The sequence below is a fragment of the Labrus bergylta genome, chromosome 1 (assembly GCF_963930695.1).
Source record: "Labrus bergylta chromosome 1, fLabBer1.1, whole genome shotgun sequence".
Classification (NCBI taxonomy): Eukaryota; Metazoa; Chordata; class Actinopteri; order Labriformes; family Labridae; genus Labrus; species Labrus bergylta.
Window position 1 is genome coordinate 9732832 of NC_089195.1, and position 23603 is coordinate 9756434.

At 39.8% G+C, this 23603-nt stretch overlaps 3 protein-coding genes across 3 annotated transcripts; 2 read left to right on the top strand and 1 right to left on the bottom strand.

The window, feature by feature from the left end:
* Positions 1-6492: 6492 nt before the first annotated feature.
* fgf8b (fibroblast growth factor 8b) lies at positions 6493-11144 on the top strand. Its single transcript, XM_020642837.3, has 5 exons — positions 6493-7345; positions 7438-7474; positions 8090-8270; positions 9861-9967; positions 10240-11144. Exons 1-5 carry the CDS (start codon positions 7287-7289, stop codon positions 10534-10536), a joined length of 681 nt encoding a protein of 226 aa, XP_020498493.1. The 5' UTR covers positions 6493-7286; the 3' UTR covers positions 10537-11144.
* A 1658-nt stretch (positions 11145-12802) lies between these two features.
* On the bottom strand, positions 12803-15249 carry dpcd (deleted in primary ciliary dyskinesia homolog (mouse)). The gene is made up of 6 exons (XM_020642836.3): positions 15123-15249; positions 14532-14612; positions 14289-14413; positions 14000-14133; positions 13737-13839; positions 12803-13234 (listed from the first exon to the last, which is right to left on the bottom strand). The coding sequence occupies exons 1-6, from the start codon at positions 15184-15186 to the stop codon at positions 13130-13132; spliced, it is 612 nt and encodes a 203-aa protein (XP_020498492.1). The 5' UTR covers positions 15187-15249; the 3' UTR covers positions 12803-13129.
* Positions 15250-15424: 175 nt separating this feature from the next.
* Positions 15425-23279, top strand: poll (polymerase (DNA directed), lambda). The gene is made up of 9 exons (XM_020642825.3): positions 15425-15479; positions 16711-16854; positions 17013-17319; positions 17465-17576; positions 17668-18006; positions 19389-19562; positions 21301-21429; positions 22055-22223; positions 22322-23279. Exons 2-9 carry the CDS (start codon positions 16740-16742, stop codon positions 22681-22683), a joined length of 1707 nt encoding a protein of 568 aa, XP_020498481.1. The 5' UTR covers positions 15425-15479; positions 16711-16739; the 3' UTR covers positions 22684-23279.
* The last annotated feature ends 324 nt before the right edge of the window (positions 23280-23603 follow it).

Here is a 23603-nt window from a genome sequence, read left to right on the forward strand (position 1 = left end):
TGCTCCTCCTTGCTCCCTCTACGCTCTGAGTCCGTCAGCTACACTCTGTTGAGCCCACACTGTTAGACCCCACGTGGGCCAAGTCTGCTCTGATTGGTCTGCCGATCTGCTCTGTCGTTATTGGTCAGTTGCTCAGCACGCGCCTCGGAAATTTCAACATGAGCTGCTGGGCTCACCACAACGAGCCAATGGGCTTAGATCAGTGATCTCACACTGACAATGAGGCCGCACTGAGAATTTTTATCAAGGGGGGCTAGAACCGAGCGTTACATGCAGCTAATGCTGCAGCTAACAGGAGGACGTAGGAGAAGCTGCGTTTCCGCGGACTTTGAATTTTTGCATATAGCATTGCCTAAACATGCACAGGACACTTGGAAAACACACTAAAGGGCATATAAAACCAGAAAAAGCATAATATGGGACCTTTAATAACAACATCTTTGTACAGCTTTGTAAAAAAAATAAAAATCGATTGATCATTTCTGATGCATTTGTTTACAAAGCCCTGCATGATCAGGCACCAGTTTATATTTCTGACTTTCTCCATCCCTACATCCCAAGTAGATCCCTCAGATAGGGTAATGGAGTAATGTGAACGCTCTTTTGAATTTTGTGGCTCCAACCTTTTGGAACACTCTTCCTCTGCATGTATGCTCTGAAGCTTCAACTGATGCTTTTATAAAGCTGTGAGACTCACCTTTTTCAATTGGCTTTTGACCATCTTGAATCTGGTTGTTCCTAGTGAGGGCTGGGCCAGGCTGCCTTAAACCAGTCCCTAGTTTTGTGATGGGCTTAGGGGACATTTCTCCTCCGTTCTCTTTACATTTGCATTATAGAACCCTTTATGCAAACTGTCTGTTTTTCTCTATCCATTTCTCCCTCTATCCCACTTTATGAGTACAGCTGGTTGGGCACATATGGTTGTTAATTAATGGGTCTTGAATTGCTTGATGTTTCAGCTTAAAGGAAGTTTTTCATATCCACTCAAATACCAATAACTTCAGCGTAGACCTGCTATGTATGTGAAGTGTCATCATGAGATAACTTTTGTTGTGATTTCGTGCTACATAAATACAATTTGATTGACTAATCCAGTTACCAGCCCACAGAAAGGGAGACATTGTACACCAGAGCAAGGTGGTGTCTGTTAGAGGCACACATTCCTGGAACAAATTATCAGCACATATCACAAACTGTGACAGCTTCATCACAGGTAAAAGAAAACTCAATTATTGTCTATGAAACAAACCAGTCATGTTCATTCATAATATCTGGCTACTCTTCTGATTCCCGTCCCCGGGGGCTTCTGGCTCATTTTAACTAGCTAGTTTTACAGGTGGGTTTTATTTAGTTTGAAAAATGTGTTCATGTGTGTAAATGGCAAATGGACTTGAGCTTGTATAGCACTTTTCTAGTCTTCTTACTACTCAAAGCGCTTTCACACTGCATTTCACACAGTGGTTGCTATGTAGTGAGCCCATCAGAAGTAACTATTCTCATACATACACTTCCATACGCCACAGAACAAGCAGCTGGAGCAATTCAGGGTTAAGTTTCTTGCCCAAGGACACATCAGTATGTAGCTGCAGGAGCTGGACTTGAACCCCTGACCTTCTGGTTGAGAGACAACTGACTCTAACAACTGAGCCACAACTGCATGTTAACTTGATGTGAGTTCTCTTGTGTTTTGTCTTGTAGACCGTCCTGTGAGGAGTCCTATTATAGTAAAATGTGTTTTATAATTCTTATACCTGCCTTACTCAATTTACTACATTTAGTTAATGTACTAATTCAAGCCTACATGCATATAAGTGATATGTTTATTCATGTTCACTGTTCTAACTTGACAAATTCAATCAATTAATAAAATAACACAACAGACACAATTATCTTTGAGTCTAGATCCAGCATTATTTATTTCAGAAACCTGGCAACCCAGAAATTGTTCTTATCACAAAGCATGAGTTGATTATTGAACATTAATAAAGCCAGAAGTCACAACTTGAAGGGAAGCTAAATGGTATCCATTCTCCTCTAATTAAACACATTAACTGTTCTGATTTTATTCATGCAGTGTGTGTGATTAATCCTCCATGTTCTCCTGTAAACCCCACGCAGGAACCAGCTATTTCACTGATGCTGAATACTATGTGAGCCAGAACACTCGAGCCAGGTCAAGGTAAGTAAGTGGTGTGTGTGGCGATGTGGTTACAGGCGCATTATGTGGTTCAGGTTGTTGCAACAAAGCAGCAGTGTGTAATTACAACAGGTGATTGGAGAGTTTCTTTTCTCAAAAGCCATCGAGGTTTGGACGGTAAGCAACACTGCTTCCAGATGACACTGAGAATCACACATACTCTTTCCACCCAAACACACACGCACACACGCATGCACACACACACACACACACACACACACACACACACACACACACACACACACACACACACACACACACACACACACACACACACACACACACACACACACACACACACACACACACACACATTCTCTCTCATATGCTGTGCGTCTTCCTCTCTGGCTCTCTTTTTTTCTCCTCCTCCATGGTGTCTACCTTTCCATTGGCTTGGTCTTATGCAAGAGTGTGTATTTTTATGTCTCACATTAGCTCGGGGAATAATACCTCTCACTGAATGGTAGTCTGCTCTGGGGCCTTTTCAGACATTCAGTCACTCCTCTTCTAAGAATAACCAATGTGCGTCTTTGCCAAAAAGTTCCTCTCTGTGATTTCTTTTTTCACAGCGTTTCTCTTGATTGCTGTTTTTGTACCTTATTCGCTGATACCAGGGCTTTGAATTAGTTAGCAAACTGTGATCCAAATGAGAAAAGCAGCAATGGGAGACTGAGAGAAAAGGGTTGGGATCTAGGGCAAAACTTGGACCTGTGTCAACTCTTCTCAAACAAATTAAGAGAGCCAGAAAGGCTAGTCACTAGAGAATCTCAGCGGTGAGGCAGCAGACAGTTAGGTATGTGAAAAACTAGCATAAAAAATGATAGCTTTTGATCATGTTTCACAGGAGCCTTTTATGTGCAGTCTGGAAAATTTTAGCCAAACCTGTCTGACAGTTCACCTTAACAGAATGTCATTTAGGTTCGCAGAGACGGAATTGTTTCTCAATTGTAAGTGGCTGTTGGTGACTTCTAAAGAGATGTATGGCCTGCGCTGTAGAGGAGCAAATGTTCAAAGTCAAGCCTTGTTAAAGACTGGAGTCAAAAATGTAAAGGAAACTAAGCTAACTAAAAATTTGATTTTTTTGTATATAAATGAATAATTAAACATCTTAAGACATTATACTTTCAGACATTATACTTTCAGATTTCTTGGTTAGAGTAAAATGAGAAGATTGCTTGAAAAGAAGGAGCAGCCAGGACCAGGTTAGCATAGCTTAGCTTAAAGAGTGGAAAGAGGGGGGGAAAGGCTAGCAGAGTGTACTTCTATTAGCACCTTGATTACTTTTTTATTTTAGGGTTTTTAATGCCTTTGTTTGTAGGGACAAGACAGTGGATAGAGTCAGAAATCGGGGAGACAGTGAGTGGGGAAAGACATGCAGGAAACGGAGACACAGGTCGGATTTGAACCCAGACCTATAACTCATTTTGTTCTCCGTTTAAAAAATCCATAGGAAATCAATCCATAACAATGTCTAAAAATGAAGAAGTAATGGTTATAATGGGGTTTATTTCATTTCTTGTCTGGGAGCAGAAGCTTCCTTGAGTCACAGTGATGTATCTGGCCAATAATTGTAGACTGACATTAAATGTACAGACATGAGATGGGATGACATTTCTCATCTTAAAAAAGAATAAACATGTTCAATTTGGTAATAGCACCTATCAAGTGTCACCTTTGAAACAATATCAACGCTGTACTCAGATGGAACTTTTATCCAAGGCATTCCTTCACACATTAATGCAATTTTTTTAAAGCAGCCTGCATATGACAAGAAATAAAAATACTGATCTAATAGACGTACGAATGATGTGCAAAGCAATGTGAATCTTCAAGGAGTTATCACAAACACTCACGAATCTGCCTAAGAAATAACACAAACCTAATAAACTACTGTCCTTTTTATCCTCATGCTCATTAAACATTAATTTATCGCATGCCAATGAGACTCAGCTGCCTGTTTTTATACTGAATGTAGATGTAAACAATGATAGATTTGTATCAGAACTGTGTGAAACTATGAGGCTGAAAAGATCTTCAGGGGAAGTGATGGCATTCATGTTCTTTAAAAAGAAAACCCACAATGTTTGTATTCAACTTTACTCCTCAAAAAGAACGTCAAGTTTGAATTTATTAAGCTGTTCAAATCAAACATTCTGACACGCCACATCTGGAATCCTGAAGGTTTCCTCTTAATCAAATTGTATCTAAATGACTCGTGTCCAAATCAATCTGGGAGTTCAGACTGCTGAAAAGTGATCTGTGGAAGAGTCACTGTGTGGTCTTCATTAAACTCAATCTCTTTAATTATCATGCATGTGGATTTCATATTTGCATGAGTGACTGTTGCTTCATAGGGGTCAAAATATAAAAGAACAAAGTGCTGAATTGTTCCAGGTGGAAAAATCACTTATTGCAAAGTCCCACTGGAACCAATAAGGCAGGTCCATTTTCACTCACTAAATCCCCTCCACTGGGTGAAATGACTGATTTACAACATTGACCAAACTCATATAATTAAATATATATATATACATATATATTGAACTTTACTCTTAGACAGCTGCATGAAGAGTGCAAAAGTTTCTCATACTTCTCAAATACACAGAGAACACGAGCGTGCACGATGAACACTAACAGGTAAGAAAAGGTTTCAAAGAATCAGTTACGGACCATCATTGGGTTCATCGTCTCATTTGAGGCTGGATGTCACAAATCAAAGACTGAAGTATAAAACCATTATTGATTTAAACTGTGATGTCATCTGTATCACCTATGGTGTCATTCAGATATATACTGTAGGATTTAAAAGAGTTTAAAAAAAATGTTTGTGTCAATTTGTGCTTTGGCCAGTCGAGTCGGTTTCTAACATTTCTTTTTAGTCTGAACTCATATGAACAGCGGGGAGAGTGTTTTTTTTTCTTTTACTTCAATCCTAAACCCTTTATTTATTCAAATTAATGAAATTTGAAGTTAAAACATTTTTCTGCTTAAAAACAAAACAAAATTGAAAGTTTTTTTTTTTCAAAATCAGAATCAAAATCATGATCAATGTTATGTTACATGTATTTTAACGCAAAGAAATATGCAATGTGCGATAACATTTTTCATTGATGCAATAACGATATAAATAGCGATAAACAAAAAATAAAGAGTGCATATAGCTATAAGTCAGTTTCTTCAGCTATCTGCTTTTCTTAATGTTTTATACAATATCTGTGCTTTGCATCAAGTCCCTCCTGAATCCAAAATAAATCCCAAAGACCCTTTATTTTCCTCCACTTAACTGGCACTGAACTACTAGCTGATAGCGAGCTGTAGATTCATCTGACTGCATCAAAATGATTTGAAAGCATGAACGTTACTCAGGCCTTCATCCAATATGTGCAATAACACATGCTGAGGGAGAAAGTGGTATATTCACATTTTCTTGATTTATTGCGATAAAGTCAGACTTTTGCGATGTGAAATATTATTTCAAAGGGTCATATCATGATAAAGATAATATCAGGATTAATTGCACAGCCCTTCTGCACATCAGTATTTATAATCATCCGCTGTGAGTGTGTGAAGCTTATCCATAATCTTTATTTATATCAATTTTTTCTTACATTTGATTAAAAACTGTGGCTTCTCAACTGATCAAGTTTAGAGATCCTGACAACCAGAGTTTAAAAACATCTCTGCCCCATCTCTTCCCTGTTAATCTGATGTGTTTTCCTTGAAGTAAGCCCTGCTGGTCTGTTGACACAGAATAATTACACTACTGTAGTGTATGAATCCAGTTGTGTACACAGCAGACCAGCAGGACCTCGCTTTGAAAATCAGACCAGGATTCTGAAAAGTTATGGAAGAAAGATTATGAGCAAGAGAGCATTTGTATCCAGAGCAAAGGCTTTAGATGTTATGTGAAAACCATTCTGTGTCATGTGTTCACATGGAACATGTATTACTTACATATGTAGGATGAAAAAGTACATTGATGTGTGTCCTGAGGGACCGCCAAACAACCTCTAACCTGTAGTAAGGGAATAAGTTAAAGTAACTGTAGATTTTCTTAAAGACATGCCAGGTCATTTTTCCATGTGGACATCTCTGCTTGTGGAAAACATAAATGCATTAGGATTTATAAGGATGAAGATTAAGCAATATCATGATATTTTTATTCATGAGAAACAGTAATCAATGCTTAAATAAAATCAAGATTTAATTTTGGGTGGAGTTAATAAATGGGCTCTTAAAGCATTTCAACTATCTTTCATCTCAAAGCTTGTCTAATTGCTGTACATGCAACTTACTGATTGATTCTGTGTTTGAGGATTTGTAAGCGATTAGTTGCATGCAAAGTGTTTTAACAAGTATTCAGTTTCAAACTGGCTCCAGCTTGAACGCTCCGCCTGCTCTCGTCGAGGATATTGACTTTCCCGCAAGTTTAAGTATTTAAATGTAGAGGGAGACAGATGCTGTATGTGCGCTGGAGGCAACCGCAAGAAACACACGTGTAAGGAGGATGGTTGACGTTGGAGTTTTACTATCTGTGCATCTTGCAGACGGACAGCTGTAGCATCACTGCTGTAACTGCACAGAGAAACACATAAAGCTGCTGCTGGGATTCTCTCCAAAGTGTTTTTTATTTAATGAAGAACTTTTAGGTTATTCGAAGGGCGCATCTGACGGCTGATGCGTAAAGATCCGTGCGTAAAACTAAAAATAGTCACCACTGTTCTGTCGAACAAAGCCAGGCAGGATTTATTTTTTTTACTGGAAACCTGAGTCAGGACCCGTATTACAGAGAGACTGATTGACAAGAGGAGGATTTGATGGAGGTCTTTCAGTGACAGCGACACTTCTCCCGGACTTTCAGTTTGGATTGGCACCGGAGCGCCTTTAAATCTCCGGGACTCTTTTTTTTTGTATTGTAGCGCGGAGAGTGGATGCTTTACCTGCGTGGGAACCTGCCAGTTTTGGATCCCTTAATTGGCATGGCTATCACCTTCTATGTGTAACCAGAGGGAGATAAAACAGAGCTGAAATCCCCATCAGAAGGAACTTTATTTTCGAGAGCTTCCAGCACCGACTCAGCGGAGTATTCATGAAGCAATATTTGAACTATTACAAGATGAGGCTGAGAACATCGAGGTTGGGTTATCTGTAAGTAAAAAGTTGTGTAAACATTATATAAAAGCCATTGTATCTCGTTGAATTTGACACAGGATTTAATGTTTTCTTTTATCTCTCCTTAGGTTAATTCAGTTCACGGCGCTTTGCTTTTACGCACAGGTAACTCACTTTTTCACGTCTATAAAAAGCATTAATGTTGCATAAAGTTCTCTAAGTAGGTAAAAGTTAACAAGTATGCAGGCGCCGTGCTTAGTGGCTTATAGTTCAGTGTCTCTACATCTGCAATAGGCTGCAATAACAATGAAAACATTTTATTACGAGTGCTATGGCAATTGGCAACATTTCAAACATCTTGAAAAGAGGTAAGCTCCAGCCTTAAAGTGATTGTTAAAACACATGTGGATAGAGAAGGGCTGAAATGAGAAAAAAAGGAAGTCAAGAAGGGGTGAAAGATCAACGGTGGTAAAAACAACCTATCAGAGAGAAATGTCATCCCCGAGGGTCCATGAAAGCATCTCCAAAGAGAAATGTCTACACATCAGGCTACATGTTTAAATAAATGACAGAAAACAAAATAGATGGTTGAACGAGTTTGTGTTGAATGACATGATTAACTGTGAGCCCAGGCCTTGGCTCTTCTTTGACTGGCAAGTTTTAGTCTCCTCGGAGTTGACATTTCTCAGACTTACCTAAAATAATAAAGTAGGCTTAACAATAAGCGACATTAAAAAGTAATTTCACCTTTCATGACATGTGTTTCCTATTGTCCGGCAGAACACTGAGCAGTCTCCTCCTAATTTCAAGCACCATGTCACGGAGCAGAGCCGGCTGTCGGACCGAATGAGCCGCAGGTTGACACGAACCTACCAGCTGTACAGCCGCACCAGCGGGAAACACGTCCAGGTGCTGGCCAACAAGAGGGTCAACGCCAACGGAGACGATGGAGCAGTGCACGGTAAAAAAAAAAAAAACCCATCAATTTAGCTTAGAGGAAATAGTGGTAGTAATATGTTTTTCAGCCCATAAGACTGTTTAGAATTTAAAAGGCGACAAATATACAGTTCGTTTAACTAATTTTCGTCTTAATGTGGAGCTGTTAAGTTTTTTTTATGACATATAAACATATCGCGAGAACGTCATTTGAACACCTCAGGAAGTTACCTTCTGAATTTCATGCTGAATAAATTACTTACCTGAAGTGGCTTGTGTAAGCCCATTTTTAAACATAGTTATAAATAGCTGAATGAAAGCTCACACATGTTAATCCGCTCAGGGAGGCCATTTTTATTGGCTCTGAAATGATGAAACAACTTTAGTCAAAGCCCCGTGTAGGATAGCTAGAGCAGTCAAAGCTGTCGACAGCTCAAGGCCATCGTTTCTCACTTTGCAATGCTTTTAAACCTTCGGGAAAACGTTGAAATTGGACACATGCTCACCTTACAAACAGGGTTATTATTTAGGCTACATGCAGTTTCACGAGGTTGTGTTGAAAAGCAGTTTATAAATATTTAAAGTGGTAGAATTTGATAGAAAGGGGAGAAACAGAAGCAGAAATTTCAAACATAATTAGTATGAATAAGGCCATCTTTTATTGTTAATTGCAAAAATGTAATTCTTTAGTATTGGCAGTTTAAGACCCACACACCTGTTATGAATGACTTTAGAGAGAGACCTTTGTCTTTATTTTTTACTGCACTAGCATTAGGTTACCAAAAGGCAACAGAATCCCTGTCACCAAAGGATTTTTTGGTGTGTTGAGCCATCTTTCCACCACAGCTACGCACCATCCATCCACTCCTTGATGCCTGCCTCTTGGAGGCTGATTTTATGAGGAATTTTCATTGCATTACAACTCAACGTATGACTCAATTTATAAGGAGTGGTGAAGTCAGCATCTTCGCTTTATACCTTTTCCTCTCCCAGCGTCTCCTGTGTGCTCTTTTGTCTTTTAAATTTCTCGGCCTACACACACACATTCTCACCGAGGCACAGACAGAGAGAGAGAGAGAGAGAGAGAGAGAGAGAGAGAGAGAGTCAGTCAGTCATGCACATATTGGCCGCACGTCCTAAGTGGGTGTCACTTTTGTAACCAGCCCAAACCTGACCGCTCTTCTGTGCTTGTGGCTGTGTCCCTGACCGCAGTATTCTCACTCTCCTTTATCCCCAGTCTGAACTGCATCACAGCACGGCATTTATGGACATTCAACAACAATCACACTGTCAAAATCACTATCATTTGATGCTATTTTGGACAGCTTGCATGCCATTGTTAAAGGAGGCTACTGGCTCATAAAAGGGTTAAAAGTGAAATTTATACGTGGTCTACATGATCCGGGTCCACTGGTCCCGATCCTTTCAAAGCCATTTAATGCCATTTAAAGATGCCATGATGTAATTCCACTTTATTGCAGTGTCTAGCATACATAAAAAGGATATATTCACAGGAAAGATGTGCAGAGCTCATTTGTCTCACTCACTGTAACATCATAATCTGCATGCCTGCACCATGTCATCTCATTATTTCCGATCTGTTTGGACTGTGCAGCTAAACTGGAGGTGGAGACGGACTCTTTTGGAAGCCGTATTCGTATTAAAGGGGTGAAGACGGGATACTACATATGTATGAACAAGAGGGGAAAGCTGATCGGCAAGGTAATCTGGAATTCATAGTTCTGTGGCTGCATTTGACTACAGCAACATCTTGAATTTTGTTTGTTTCTTAGAAATGTTACTCCAGACATGCAGCTCATGGCGACACATTGTTGAGACACATTTGAAGCCAGAACAAATTTGATTTGGAGTTTTTCAGAGCAGGCCCCTTAAGGTTTCTAAGGATAGATGATTGGAAATAAATACAATGTTTAACTCACTGGATATCTCCCAAATAACTCAACTTTTCCCACTTTTTTTTCTTTCTTTCCCAGAGGAAAGGACGAGGCAAAGACTGCATCTTCACTGAGATCGTTCTGGAAAACAACTACACGGCACTCCAGAACGCCAAGTACGAGGGCTGGTACATGGCTTTCACACGTAAGGGCCGTCCAAGGAAGGCCTCCAAGACCAAGCAGCACCAGAGGGAGGCCCACTTCATGAAGCGGCTACCCAGGGGGCACTTGCTGAGCGAGAGGAGGCCGTTTGAGGTCCTTCCTCTCGCCGTCCCTGCACATCCTTTAGGAAAACGGACTAAACATTCCCATCACCAGCGCTCAGGGGGCCGCTGAGGACTGCAACCACAGAGGAAGAACTGTGGACAAACTAGCACACAAGAACCACTACAAGAGAAATTAACTGTAACAGTCAAGTGCCCATACACGTTTTGCCTCATTTTGTGTACTCTGTGTAATTCTTTCTACTGGTTTGTATGTAAACATTGACTATCTAATCTGTTAGTTCATTCAGATTTAGCAGAGATTTTCTTATGAAATCAAAGAGGATTAATGTACACAAAAGCTCGACTATGTTTTCATTTATAGAAAAGAGTACTGTGGGTAGACGTTGCTGCCAGCTCAGCAACAAAGAATCTTTAACGAGTCTTTAATGGGGTACAATGAAGAGAGACACGGCAGCTATCAGTGGAACTTGTGGTTACAGCATCTGAGTCTCAGTTGACATGCTTTTATGCCTTTAGGAGGCTATTTTAACCTGTTTTTTTTTTTTGTTTTTTTTTACATATATGAATATATTTTTACTGTAAAAATGTAAATGGTGTCAAATGATGGAAATATTTATTGTAGAGTGTATATTAAAACCACTAAAGAATCCGTACTCAAGCTGCCTGGCTTTTCTCTTGTGTGGTTGTTTTGGGACAGAAAGCTAGCATACATTGTTGGTCGCCCCCAAAAACAGTTTTTTTTTTCTTCTTCTTCTTCAAACTGGAGACCCAGATAACTGAGGGGCAATATCTGTGACAGGCTACTGAATTCAATGTGCTCAGCAAGTGAGACTTGGGCCTGAATGGCCCAGGCTATGCATTAAAAGCGATGAGGTCAGCCCACCATTTTGGCCCAAACAAAGGTTACCACCATGTAGTTGCATTTCTCACGATCGCACACCGTAACCCTCTGATCAAATGGGCCCTTTGTGAAACCTCATATAAAAGGGCATGTTATACAATAGTGGGTTCGAATAATAACACGAGGAGGGGTCAGTTATCAAAAAGAAGCCAGTCACACAGGGAGGGGTAAGGGGTTGCAAGGGGAGGGGGGGGCATCAGGGTCTGTGTGGCAAAATGTGGCATCGGCTGAAAGAGGGGGAATGGCTGGGAAGAGGCATTCGGGAATGAAAGGGAGGCAGAAAAGAAACCCTCTTCCCAGAAGCAGTTGAGCATGACCATCAGAGGCCAAACGACAGGGGAGGAAGAAGACCCCGAACAGAGGGACTCCGTGCTCTCACAGTGCATGAGCTGGATGTCCAATTTGTTCGTTTGTTAGCTTCTGCAGGAGTTTGTTTTGACAGCAGCGCGACTTCGGAAGACTATAAAACATTTTGAAATGAAGACTTTACAACGGACGCTCACTATTTAGTGGGTCTGATATATTAACATAGTGCTAACACAACCTCTGTTTGATGAAATCCTGAAACAATACCTTACCCAAGTGTGTAGGAATGTGTTTTTGTTTGTCAAAAGTAAAAAGAAAACATCAGAATTTTCAAAACAACAGGACAGAGCTCAGGACAGAGCGGGGTTTAAGATGCTTTATGGTATTCCTATTCTTTCCATCTGGAAGAAGACAAAGCACAATAGTGAGAGAGGACTGTGGTTTTGTCTCTGCTTTTTGCACTTGCTCTCTGGGTTTGGAAAAGTGGTCGAAAAATGCAAGGAATCACAAGGTTGAAAAACGTTCTATAATTAAATGCCATTGTCTCTTTTACACAGCAGTGTTCTTTTTTTATCCACTGTCTAAGTATTTCTGACTGGAAAGTGTTTTTTTTTTGTGCATTTGAGAAAAACTAAACACATAACCAAATACCTTGAAATGTCTACTTTATGTTATTTCTGTCAAATTTAAATCAGACAGAATAAAAACAAATCAAAAGCAATAATTTGTTTTTGTTATAAAATGATATAGAATACATTTGTAACAAAGCCCTGCATATATTGCACCTATTTCTAACTTGTGTGTTTGGGCTTTTAGCTGCAGACCACAGGGTCAGAGTGACACTACGCTGTAAGGGGAAACAGTAACACTATAGCTGGCTTGCTGTAATGGCTTTCAGGGTGGCCCACTACATGCAGGGAACATTAGGGTATTCAGTTAACACAAATGGGATGTGCTCGTAACAGTGACCCTGGAACGAACAGGGATGAGGCATTGTGTGTTTTGAGTGTTTTACAAGGACATCCATGAAAGGTGGGGGTGGTAGGTTATGTGACCCCCATCAAAATTGTTCCCTTGTAGGTTTGGTAACAAGAAGCAAAAAATAGACATTGTTCTGGTCCCATCTTAAAATGTTGTAAATGCAAATAACTCTCTGCGAAATCAAACATTTGGAAAAACATTTATTTCTCAGCTAAAACGTTGAAAAATAGTTTGGAGACTACATACAGTGTTATTTATTTAACTGAATATGTCTGATCAAACAAGAATGGCAGGACAACTTTCAACCCTGATAACTACTAATTAGGCCTCAATTTGTTAACACAATGAGGTAAGCATGAGACCATTGGAAAGGCACTGTGAAAAAGTCTTCCCATAATGCAGGGCTCCACTAAAGAACAGGAAGAGAGAGCTCAACGTGACTGCAAAATGACACAGTCGAGTTCGGCTTTAAACGCACGCAACAGAATTATTCTCCTACTTCTGCACTCTGAATTCACTGAGTTTTGCAGTCCACGTCCCCTTCACTGGTCCCCTTCAGCTTCTTCAGCTCCTTCAGAAGCTCGTGTTCAAGGGTTAAGATCTCCTTGGGTTTCTTGTACTGGACCACAAAGAAGAAAAAATAATTACTTCACCATTCTCCCCAATCCTCCTCCGACAAATCCTTCACTACGGACGCTGAAAGAGCGCGCAAAATATCACAAATGATAAAAGAACAAGTGATACTTACAAAAAATAAATATTATTGTAAAGTGAGAAAAACTTAGAGGTAGGTGAGAGGTGAGGGAAAACTGGAGTCAAAAATCAAAGAGATAAACTCCTTATTGTTATGATTTTCATTAATATTCTGTCACAGAGTCCAGCTGCATTGAAACAGATATTGTTCAATCAAATTTGAATGCAAGTAAAGGTCAAAGCTTTCAGGATGTTTAGCTGAGATATTTTTGCAGTTGTTCAGATTCATGAGATGATGCCGATTGATCAATGCAATTTAACACTTAAAATCAAACACGTCTTATTATCAGCCCTTAATGCTTCCATCTTTATTTGGTAACATTAGAGCTACTGATTCGTCTTTTTTTCATTGTTGTGTATGGACTTACGCTGACAATCAAAGTGTTATTGGCGTGAGTGAAGCTGAGGGCGGAGCTGTCCAGTGGCAGCTGACTGCGATCCAAATCAGTGATGCCAAACTTCTTATAATACCTGGGAATACATGCAGAGGATGTCAAGGGTTTATATCGCCACTGCATTACAAATGTATTGTAAACAGTGCCATCTATAGGCAGCACACAAGGATTACATTGTCAAGTGTACACCACAAGAATGGAAAAAAAACAACAACAGTGTTTTGGAGCATATTTACTTTTTGTTTGAGGTTTTTATAATGATGCTTCTGTCAGACGGCTCCACAGACACACAGAAGACATCTTTGGGGTAGGGAAGGTTACGAATTCTCCACTGAAAACTGCTCTTTGTGTCTTTACGCATGAACACCGGCTGTGGACAAAGGAACATTCAAATTGTGTTAAAGGACATGATATTTACATTTGTTTTCTCCAAAAGCAATTCATGTGAACAAACATTAAACAGAAATTAAAATGAAATACAACAGTCGTACTTAAAGTCATATAAGATAACAGAAGAAAACCTACATTGGAGCAGTTCTCCTTGATCACCTCTGTATCTACAGAAGTGACAGGGCCTGTGAATGTCTCCCCGACCTCGACCTCCCATGGGCCCTGAGCTCCAAGCGTGCTTTTAGTGTGCCACTTTCGTACTGAAAAGTACCAAAAGTTTAGATTTAATAAATAAAATGAATGCCTTTGAAATTCAGAATATCTGCAGTTACTGTCTGTGCCTGCTCCCATGTAAGAACTTCAAACCTTGTTGCTTACCAATAAGCTCATCGGTTTTCAAGTCATACTCTTCTGCCATTTCTTTCCCATCTTTGAAGAGGTAGTGGATCTTTCTCTTTCCTGGAAGATTCAAAATACACAATTAAAAAAACCTAAAAAGTTATTATGAAAAACCTAACTAAAAAAACAACAGTAGTGTGTTTCTATTAAGTGCCAACTGAAGTCAATAATTCAGTGACCACAGTATTGGGGATGGCGATTTATTGAAAAGAAAAGCATTTTAATAAACAGGAAAAAGTGTGGCTCGATAAAGGTTCTGTTAAGGCTGATAAGAAAAGAGCATCAAACACAAACCCAGAGAGCAGTGCGTCATACTTTACCTCTTTGTCTATAACAACGTCCTGTTTTTGATAAAACAATATGTTTGTAAGTGTTTTATGGTGTTTAGTTGTAACTTGTGTAATGTGGTTCGTATCTCAGGTGTGTCATTACGGTCATTACTTGTTGCCTGGTAACATCAGGCTAGCGTGTCAGCTCGCTAATGAACTTACGTTATGAAGCGAGAAAGAATCAGACAAAATAAAATCTTTCCACTTAAATGAACAACATTCCTCCTTCAAAGTTACTCACCATCGGTTAACAAGGCTGTTTTCTTGGATGATTTTAGGACATCGATCCAGCTTTGCACAGCCATGTTTCAAAAGATGTCCTGCAGCTCAAAGCCACTTCCGCACTCAAATGGTAACCACAGCAACGGAGGTAATTACATGTACTAAATAAGAACTGAAATGATAAAATACACTATTTTAATAAATACATTTATGTAAGATAAGATGTTTATAAACATCAAAGTTATTTTGGAATTTTAATTCGATTACAATTGAAACCACAGTCTAAATTAAAACCATTAAACCGGACCAGTTGACCCGGAAGTGAAGCATTTGAAAGTTGTTGGATTGTTGTTCGTATGGTTCCATCACAACAGGAGTAAGAAACAAATTGTTAACATTTCTTTAGTCTTCTACCTTAAATGTGCAATTGTGTGGATATGTTGCGGTTAATTAAAGCTCAAATTATATATTTAATGAATAATGATAACCGAAAAATTCCATATACCGACTGTTTAAAACGTTAGCATTAGCAATAAGCTAACATTATTTTACTTCACAGATTTATTTCTCTTTCAAGAACAACCAAAGTGTCATGTCGATCGATATCTGCACGACACGAGCCGATACTATTCCATTAAAGCAGCCAGTACTGTGTTCTGCTTCAACACTTTGTTCTCTGTTTGTCTCTTATTTGTCTCAGATATCTACTATCACTGTTTTTACTTTGAGTCATGAGACATAAGAGATGTCATCAACATTTAGGTCTACTTTACACAGGTGTGTTAAGAGCACTTTAAAGGGCAGAGTTTGATTTTACACAACATTTATCTGACAGCTGAGATAGTAACTTTGGAGGTTGATACTTAACTTTTATGTTACTGATCAAGCAATTCATTACAGTGTCTACTTAATGTATGTACCACACTATTTGATTTTCATTTAAGGAGTAAGAATACACTCATCCTTGACTAGATGCCACAAGTAAATACTGGTCTGGGTGCTAATTTCCAACCCTGCTACTTACACATCGATACATTTTTCATTATAAACCAGGATAAAATAAATGTATGAAACAGACAGGCTTGCTTTTACTTTTGACCCCTCAGTACATCTGAGTGATAAAACATTCAAACTTCATTCATATTTTGAATGCATGATGGTGCGTGTGTATAATATGTTTACAGTCTAACTGGTTGGATTTGAAACATCTAAAGAATTTAATAGCTGGCAAAAATAAAGTAAGGGTCAGCACATTTCTCCACTCAGAATAGGGTCATCATCATACCAGAATTTTAAACTTCATTTTGATACTATTAAAAAATCCAATAATATCTGTATCTGTTTTAATACCATAGCAACTAACATTAGGAGTAATGCCATATCAGGTACTTTGTTGTTTTTAATGAACTGCAGGCAAACTCCTGCCAGAGATAGTATCGTTTTAAAACATGTGGTTTCGCAAAGTATCAAAGTTTTGAACATTTTAACAATCTTAAACTGAACACACTAAAACAATGTTAAATAAGTATATAACGCTGTGCTATTAGTAGTAAAAAATGTTTTTCCCCCACAGTTCTAGATAACCTAATTACTACTTCATGTCACAGGCCTCTGGCACGCTCCTTCAAAAGACAAGATGGAACCTCGACATGGGATTATGAAAGCCTTTCCCAAAGTGAAAAGAGCCAAAGTGTTTCAGGGAAAGGATGTGCCTCCAGCAAAGAAGAAATCGGATGATTGTGAAGTCACAGGTTGTTACAGTTTGTAGTGCATGTGTTTGAGAGAGAAAGATGGACGTGACGTGTAAGAGCCAAAAAAGTGTCTAGAAGCAAGATTATCAGAAAAACAAACCTTGAAAACACCAGATTCACATGTTTGCATTTTGACGTGTCTCTCTGATTTGTCCCAGGAAGTACATTTAATGGGGTCACAGTGCACATTCTGCCGGCTGGAATAGGAAATGCAAGATGTCAGATCTTCCAGAAACAAATTCAGCAGAACGGAGGACAGACGGAGAGTTCTCTGTCTCCCACTGTCACTCATGTTGTGGTTAATGACGACATGGACAGAGACAGGGCTCTGCGCCTACTGAAAGTGGATAGTATGCCCTCTGGAGTCCAACTGGTGAAATGCAGTTGGTTGAGCTTGTGCATCAGTGACAAACAACTTCTGGATGTTGCCAGCTACAGCCTTCTTTTACCAGAAATTTTAGTGCAGTAAGTAATAATACTTCATACTATCACTGTCTTTTGTTGTTTGCCACACATATATTGTTTGTACACTTCACTGAAGCAGTCATGTTATTTTAGACTTAAATGAGTCATCAGTTTTGCAAAATCTGTTCATGCTATGTCCACTTAGGGAATCTGTAACACGACATGGAACCATTAAAGAAGAGCTGCCACATGTCAAACCTGCAGAAGAAGCTATCACAGCTTCTGATCAAACTAAGCAAGAGGAGACCGTACATGAGGTAGGTCCACTTCCTGTGCATAGAAAAAAACGTTTACAGGTTTCAAAGCAAGACGTAAACACATTTTGTTATTCTTGTTTAACACTCTCAGACAGTACCTGACACTGCAGAGGAAGTGCGAGGAGAGGAAGACGGGGTCTCTCAGGGTGACCTAGAAGCTCTCATCACTGGCCAGCACCCCACAGAGGAGACCCCTGGCCCCAGTCTGGACCCCCGTCCAGACTCTGCTGCTGAGAAGGTCATCTCAGGGAAGTGGGTCTGTGCCCATTCCTCTCATTCCAAAACCAATAACTTCAACAAGCACCTCACAGACAAACTAGAAGTGTTGGCCAAAGCCTACACTCACCAGGGGGACAAGTGGAGGGCGCTCAGCTACTCCAAGGCTGTCAACGCACTGAAGAGTTACCACAAGCCCGTCACGTCATATCAGGTGATTTAATAGTGATGATCCTTAATGTTATGGAGGGAGGAAATGAAGTACCATGCAGTGATTATGCGGTTTGTTATCAGCACACAGTACATACATCAGCATCGGTAATGGTATGAGGGTGCATTAGTGCACATGGATCGGTAACCTGCACTTTCATGACGGCTCCATTAATGCTGAACCAAAGATACAGCTTTTTGAGCGACATATGCTGCCTTTCTTCAGGAAAGGCCTTGCGTATATGGTCAATTCAATGTCAAACATCATTCTGCTCATATTACTGCATTACAGCGTGGCTCCGTAGTAAAGAGTCTGGATGCTAAACTGGCCTTCCTGCAGTCCCAACTTGTCACTAATTGAAAATGCGTGGCTCATTATGAAGGGTAAATTGCAAAACAGGAGACCCTGAACTCTTGAACAGCTGAAATCATACATGAATACACACAAGAATGGAAAAACATTCCACTTGTAACGGTTTGGGTCCATGCCTCTTGGTTAATAGTGTTTTGGAGAGCGTCAGAGGCAGTAAGTGAGCCAGAAGTACACAACCACATGTGTCTGAGGTTTCCACAATGCTCATCGTCTATTACAAACTGCACTTCGACCTTACATAGCGCACTTGTACGGCTCCTATTTTATCCTTCATTAGCAAAATAATGTCCACACAACCCCTCACGTCACTGTTGAGTTGAGAGGCAAAAGCAAAGTAGGAGCTTGGTTACAGGCATCTGTCAATGAAGGAATCAATCAATCATTATTTGTATTGCACCAATTTGGAGGTTGGAGCAGACTGTGAATGAGGACGGCAGTGGTTGTGGGGGCGACACAGTCCGATGGTGGTGGCTCGGCGTCAGAGACGTCGGGTGGTATTAGTGCCAGATTACCTCACTGAAGGTTGGGGGAGCTCTGTCTACTCGAGAGCCCAGCCTCTGCTGCCGGGACAAGGCCTTCTGAGCTGGGCAGAAGTGCTGCTTAAAACTTCAGGGATAAAGGTGCCATCTAGTGATGTTGCTACCCTAGTAATTTAGCAACAGACATGCCTTGAAGCTATAATCCAAAACTTCTGTTAAACACGGTCAAAAGTATGCCAACTGGTCCCCTCAGTTCCCAAAACACTTACAGAGTGTTGTTAAAATAAAAGGAGTATGCAACAGAGTGATAATCATGTCCCTCGACCATTTTTTAAAAAACATGTTACTGGTATGAAATTGAAATTAGGTAAATCATTTTCCAAAACAATGACATTTCTCAGGTTCAACATGTGACATGTTGGCTTTGTGCTTTAAAAAAAATAAATATGGGCTTTCAGTGTTTTGCAAATCATCACATTCTGGTTTTATTTACATTTTACACAAATTCACAACTTGGTGTTTTGATTGATTCAGGAGGCGTGCCAGATCCAAGGAATCGGAAAGAGGATGGCTGACAAAATCGACGAGATCATGGAGAGCGGTCACCTGCGGAAGATAGATCACATCGGGGAGGCTGTGCCTGTTTTGGAGCTTTTTACCAACATCTGGGGTGCTGGAGCTAAAACTGCACAGCTGTGGTACCAACAGGTGAGACAAACACACATGCTTAGAATCAAAGTTACTGGAAGGGCTGGGCGATATGACCTCAAATTTATATCACGATGAATTGCACATTTTACCTCGATAACAATTAATGAACGATTATTTCGTTTTTGATTTTTGCCCTCATAGTTCACTGACATGGTCTCTACTGTAAATAAGCTCAAATATTAAAGCTGGGATATTTTTTCTAATGAAAGAGTGCATATGCGATGAACTACTTTCTGGTTATTTATTGAATATTTCGAACTGAAATCAAAGCATCGCTTGAAATGAAAATGACACATTTTAGTTTTAAAGTAGAAATTAACTTGCTTCCATGTCACGGATTGGACGTGTCCTCGTGATTCTGGCCGGAAATTAATCGAAATAATCAACATGGGCAAGATTACATCGGTTAGAGGTTCTGAATGCCGGTTACGATTAATTTTTGATTAATCACCCAGCCCTAGTTACCGGTACATCAAGAATGAAATGGCATGTACTTACGTACTATATGGGTAAGCTCTGAGGTGACCTACTTTAACTTTCACTTTCTCTTTTAGATTAGAATCTTTTGTATCAAAGTGTAGAGATAGGTAGATAGATAGATAGATAGATAGATAGATAAATAAATAATTACATGTATTTATTGTGTTGATCCCTCAAATGCAGTTATCAAACAAAAGATATATAATGAATACAAGCTGGTTACTCAACTGGAAAATAACTGCTCATGTGTCACTGCTTTACACTCTGGAGAGTGATAATGCTTGTTTTTAATTCACCAGCACTCTCTGCTGGTCACAGCCAGAAAAAGAACTGCAAGTGTAATACAATGAAACTCATATGAAACACAATTTAACTGGTAAATAAATCTAGTAATATCAGTGCATATCTAAAATAAAATAGAAGATACCAATAGTCACTGGAAAAGCGAATATCGGCCGATATTATCGACTGTCTGATTAATCGGTCACGCTCTAGTAAATACAACAACATTTCCACCTTTGAGGAGTTCTAGTTGCTTTCTTTGTTTTCATAATGGTCCTGTATGTGTGAAACTATTGCTCCCGGTATGCGACGGTACGGTACATGCAAACCTGAGGGGATGTCCTCAGGTTTGCATGTTAGACCTGACTGAGTCTTCCACGGTGTTGACTGGCCTGCAATCACTCAGCACCCATTTAGCAAGCCATACTTCCCTTTTTCCATTTAGTTTCATCTACAGGTCTGTGGCGATTCGAACACTCCAAAATGCTGCTCTGTGATCAGTCTGATACCTCACCTGAATGCATAGGTTGTAGGTGGAATCTCAAAGTACTTCACAGATATTTAAATTGTGTTTGTCAAAAGGTGGATATTACTTTTCACTGAGTCGTCTAGGAGTTTTCTAAAGTGAAATAAGCCGCTCAACGGCGCAGTGGTGTTGTTATTTTCCATCTCTGCAGCTGCAGGAAGATGCTGCTGTGGATTGTCTAAATTGGGCTGCAAGGGACAACATAGCATGCAATTATATTTCTTATTCTGAATCTGATCAACACCATTAGAACAAAAAAGAACAAATTGATTTAAGATCTTAATTGCATCACGGTTAACGAGTTAAGGCCGACAGCCATAGCTGGGACATGAATATAATCCTATTTCAGTTAACAAAAAAAGCAAGGAGTCTATGGGAAGCAAATGTCTTCTTAAAAATATTTTCTTTCTTTGAAGATTCTCTTAAAAATATGATTTGCCTTTAAAGGGATTTCGCACATTGGATGACATCCGCACTAAGGCGCACCTCAGCAACACTCAGAAAATAGGACTCAAGCACTACGATGACTTCCTCGACCGCATGCCCCGAGAAGAAGCTGGAGCCATAGAGAAAGTGGTAATGTCTTCATGTGTCATTCTGGGAAGATGACTGAAATATGTTTGCATCTTTAAGTCGAGTATAAAGAGGTATGTTATCTTTAAAAAAGAAGAGGTCTCTACTTAAACCCACAGAGGTTCTAAAGCAGAGAGCTTGAAGTAGGAAAACGTTTGTTTCCGCTTTCCTTGACTGCCAGATGATGGAAAAACCAGGCTGCGTTCTCACAAAGTGGAGCATCCCAGAGGAGAAAACTCACTTTTCAATCGTGCTGCATCTTATTTTAGCCAGAGACCTGTTCACTCCCGAGCCCTGAGTACATCTGTAGTGGTTTTCATATTGTATTTCTTGGATTTTCCATTTACTAAGAAGCCAGATAAAAATTGCACATGAACTAGATTGTGAAAGCATGTGTGCTCCCTCTGGCTTGTCAAAGTAATGTGTGATGCTTTGGAGAGCCTGCTCCCATGTTTTTATCTGGAAACATGTCAAAGATTGCATGTTTTAAAAGTAAGAAGGGTATGATAAAAACAAGAGAACATGCACAGTAAACGCTTTTCAATGATTGAGAATCTAAAGATTTCTAAAAGCTCCATCACTCTTGGTAACATGATAAACTGTTCTTTGTGTCTTCTGGTGTCTTTAGGTTGTGGGTGCTGCCCATGCTGTAGACCCACACCTGGTGGCGATGGCATGTGGCTCCTACCGTCGAGGGCAGACAACATGTGGAGATGTTGATGTGCTTATAACTCATCCTGATGGCAAGTCCCACAAAGGCATTTTTAGCAAATTGTTGCAGAGCCTTCATGACAGTGGTAAACTGGATTTTTTTTAAACACTATTGTCCTGCATCATATTCACGTTTGTTTTGTTTGTGTCTCTGATGGGAAATAACCCAACTGTTTTTTTGAAGGGTTTTTGACAGATGACCTGGTGAGCCATGAGGATAATGGGGAGCAGAAGAAGTACATGGGCGTTTGCAGACTGCCAGGACCGGGCCAACGCCATCGGAGGCTGGACATCATCGTAGTGCCCTACGATGAGTTTGCCTGTGCTATCATGTATTTCACCGGCTCAGCACACTTTAACCGCTCAATGAGAGCCATGGCTAAGACCAAAAACATGAGCTTGTCGGAGCACTCGCTGAACAAGGATGTGGTGCGTCAGGGAAGCTTGAAGGTGCATGGTGGCAGTCCACTTTCTACACAGACAGAGAAGGATGTTTTTAGTCTTTTAGGCATACCTTACCGACAGCCTCATGAAAGGGACTGGTAAAAGTTTTCCAGTCACTAAGCCAATCACAATGCCTTGTTTGCTTTAAAAAATGATGATGATTATGAATGAAAAGGATGCTGCTTTTATGCTTTTAACAACTGCTTTTAAGGAAATGTTACTGCTCAAAAGATCATGTAAGAGCTCTGTTGGACTTTATTGTATTTTTATTCTTCAAATCCAAGGGCTGGGTTCACTCAAATCCACATTTTTTCTAACTTAACCTCTGTAGTATATGTCCCTCCAGTGATGTGGTATCCAGGGCCTTTTACTGGAGGGACAGTTTCTTCAGCAGATCATTATTAATTGAGCTGAGTAACTAAGAATAATTATTTAAAGACCAATTGAAACAGTTTTTTTGAATGTCAGTTCTGCAAACTTCCATTATGCAAAGCAGGGAGCAAACCTTTCAAAAAAGTGAAACATAGTCCAAAGACTATCGGCAGGGCTGCTTAAAGCTAGAGGAAAGTGTGAAAATATGTGGGAATGCACGTTGAGTGAACTGGTCTTTTCAAGATATTTTTAAAAAGGGAATGCTTGACACTACTTTGAAAAATAAATTATGATAATAAAATAACTTATGGGTAATAGAAAATGTATTTCTTTGCATCACTTTATTTTTTTAGAAATAGGCAGTACAACTTGGGCTGTTTATGAGTTTCAGTCTGAAATAAAAAAGTTCGAGTTATTCCTTGGAAAGAAAGTAAAACCTTTCTTCATGCACCTGTGCAATGTGTAAGCAGTCTCATAGGTTAGATAAACTTTAAAGAAAAGTTTCGGTAGAAGTAGATGAGGAGGACATGAATTTCTGTTGTTTGTTTTTCCACGAGTTCCCAACAAAACTAGAGAAACTGGAGGAGAGGATTCCAGGAAGATAACAAGGCCATGCACTTGAGACGCACCGATCAGTGATTGGTCAGCAC

Bases quoted from the DNA above. Each gene is read 5' to 3' on its own strand.
- dpcd (XM_020642836.3), bottom strand. From the start codon at position 15,186: ATGGCTGTGCAAAGCTGGATCGATGTCCTAAAATCATCCAAGAAAACA. The intron at 14,414-14,531 runs GTAAGCAACAAG...GGTACTTTTCAG, and splicing joins GAAAACCGATGAGCTTATTG to TACGAAAGTGGCACACTAAA. The intron at 13,840-13,999 runs GTAAATATGCTC...ATGTATTCCCAG, and splicing joins ATAAAAACCTCAAACAAAAA to GTATTATAAGAAGTTTGGCA.
- fgf8b (XM_020642837.3), top strand. From the start codon at position 7,287: ATGAAGCAATATTTGAACTATTACAAGATGAGGCTGAGAACATCGAGG. The intron at 7,346-7,437 runs GTAAGTAAAAAG...ATCTCTCCTTAG, and splicing joins ACATCGAGGTTGGGTTATCT to GTTAATTCAGTTCACGGCGC. The intron at 9,968-10,239 runs GTAATCTGGAAT...TTTCTTTCCCAG, and splicing joins GGGGAAAGCTGATCGGCAAG to AGGAAAGGACGAGGCAAAGA.
- poll (XM_020642825.3), top strand. From the start codon at position 16,740: ATGGAACCTCGACATGGGATTATGAAAGCCTTTCCCAAAGTGAAAAGA. The intron at 17,577-17,667 runs GTAGGTCCACTT...TAACACTCTCAG, and splicing joins AAGAGGAGACCGTACATGAG to ACAGTACCTGACACTGCAGA. The intron at 18,007-19,388 runs GTGATTTAATAG...TGATTGATTCAG, and splicing joins AGCCCGTCACGTCATATCAG to GAGGCGTGCCAGATCCAAGG.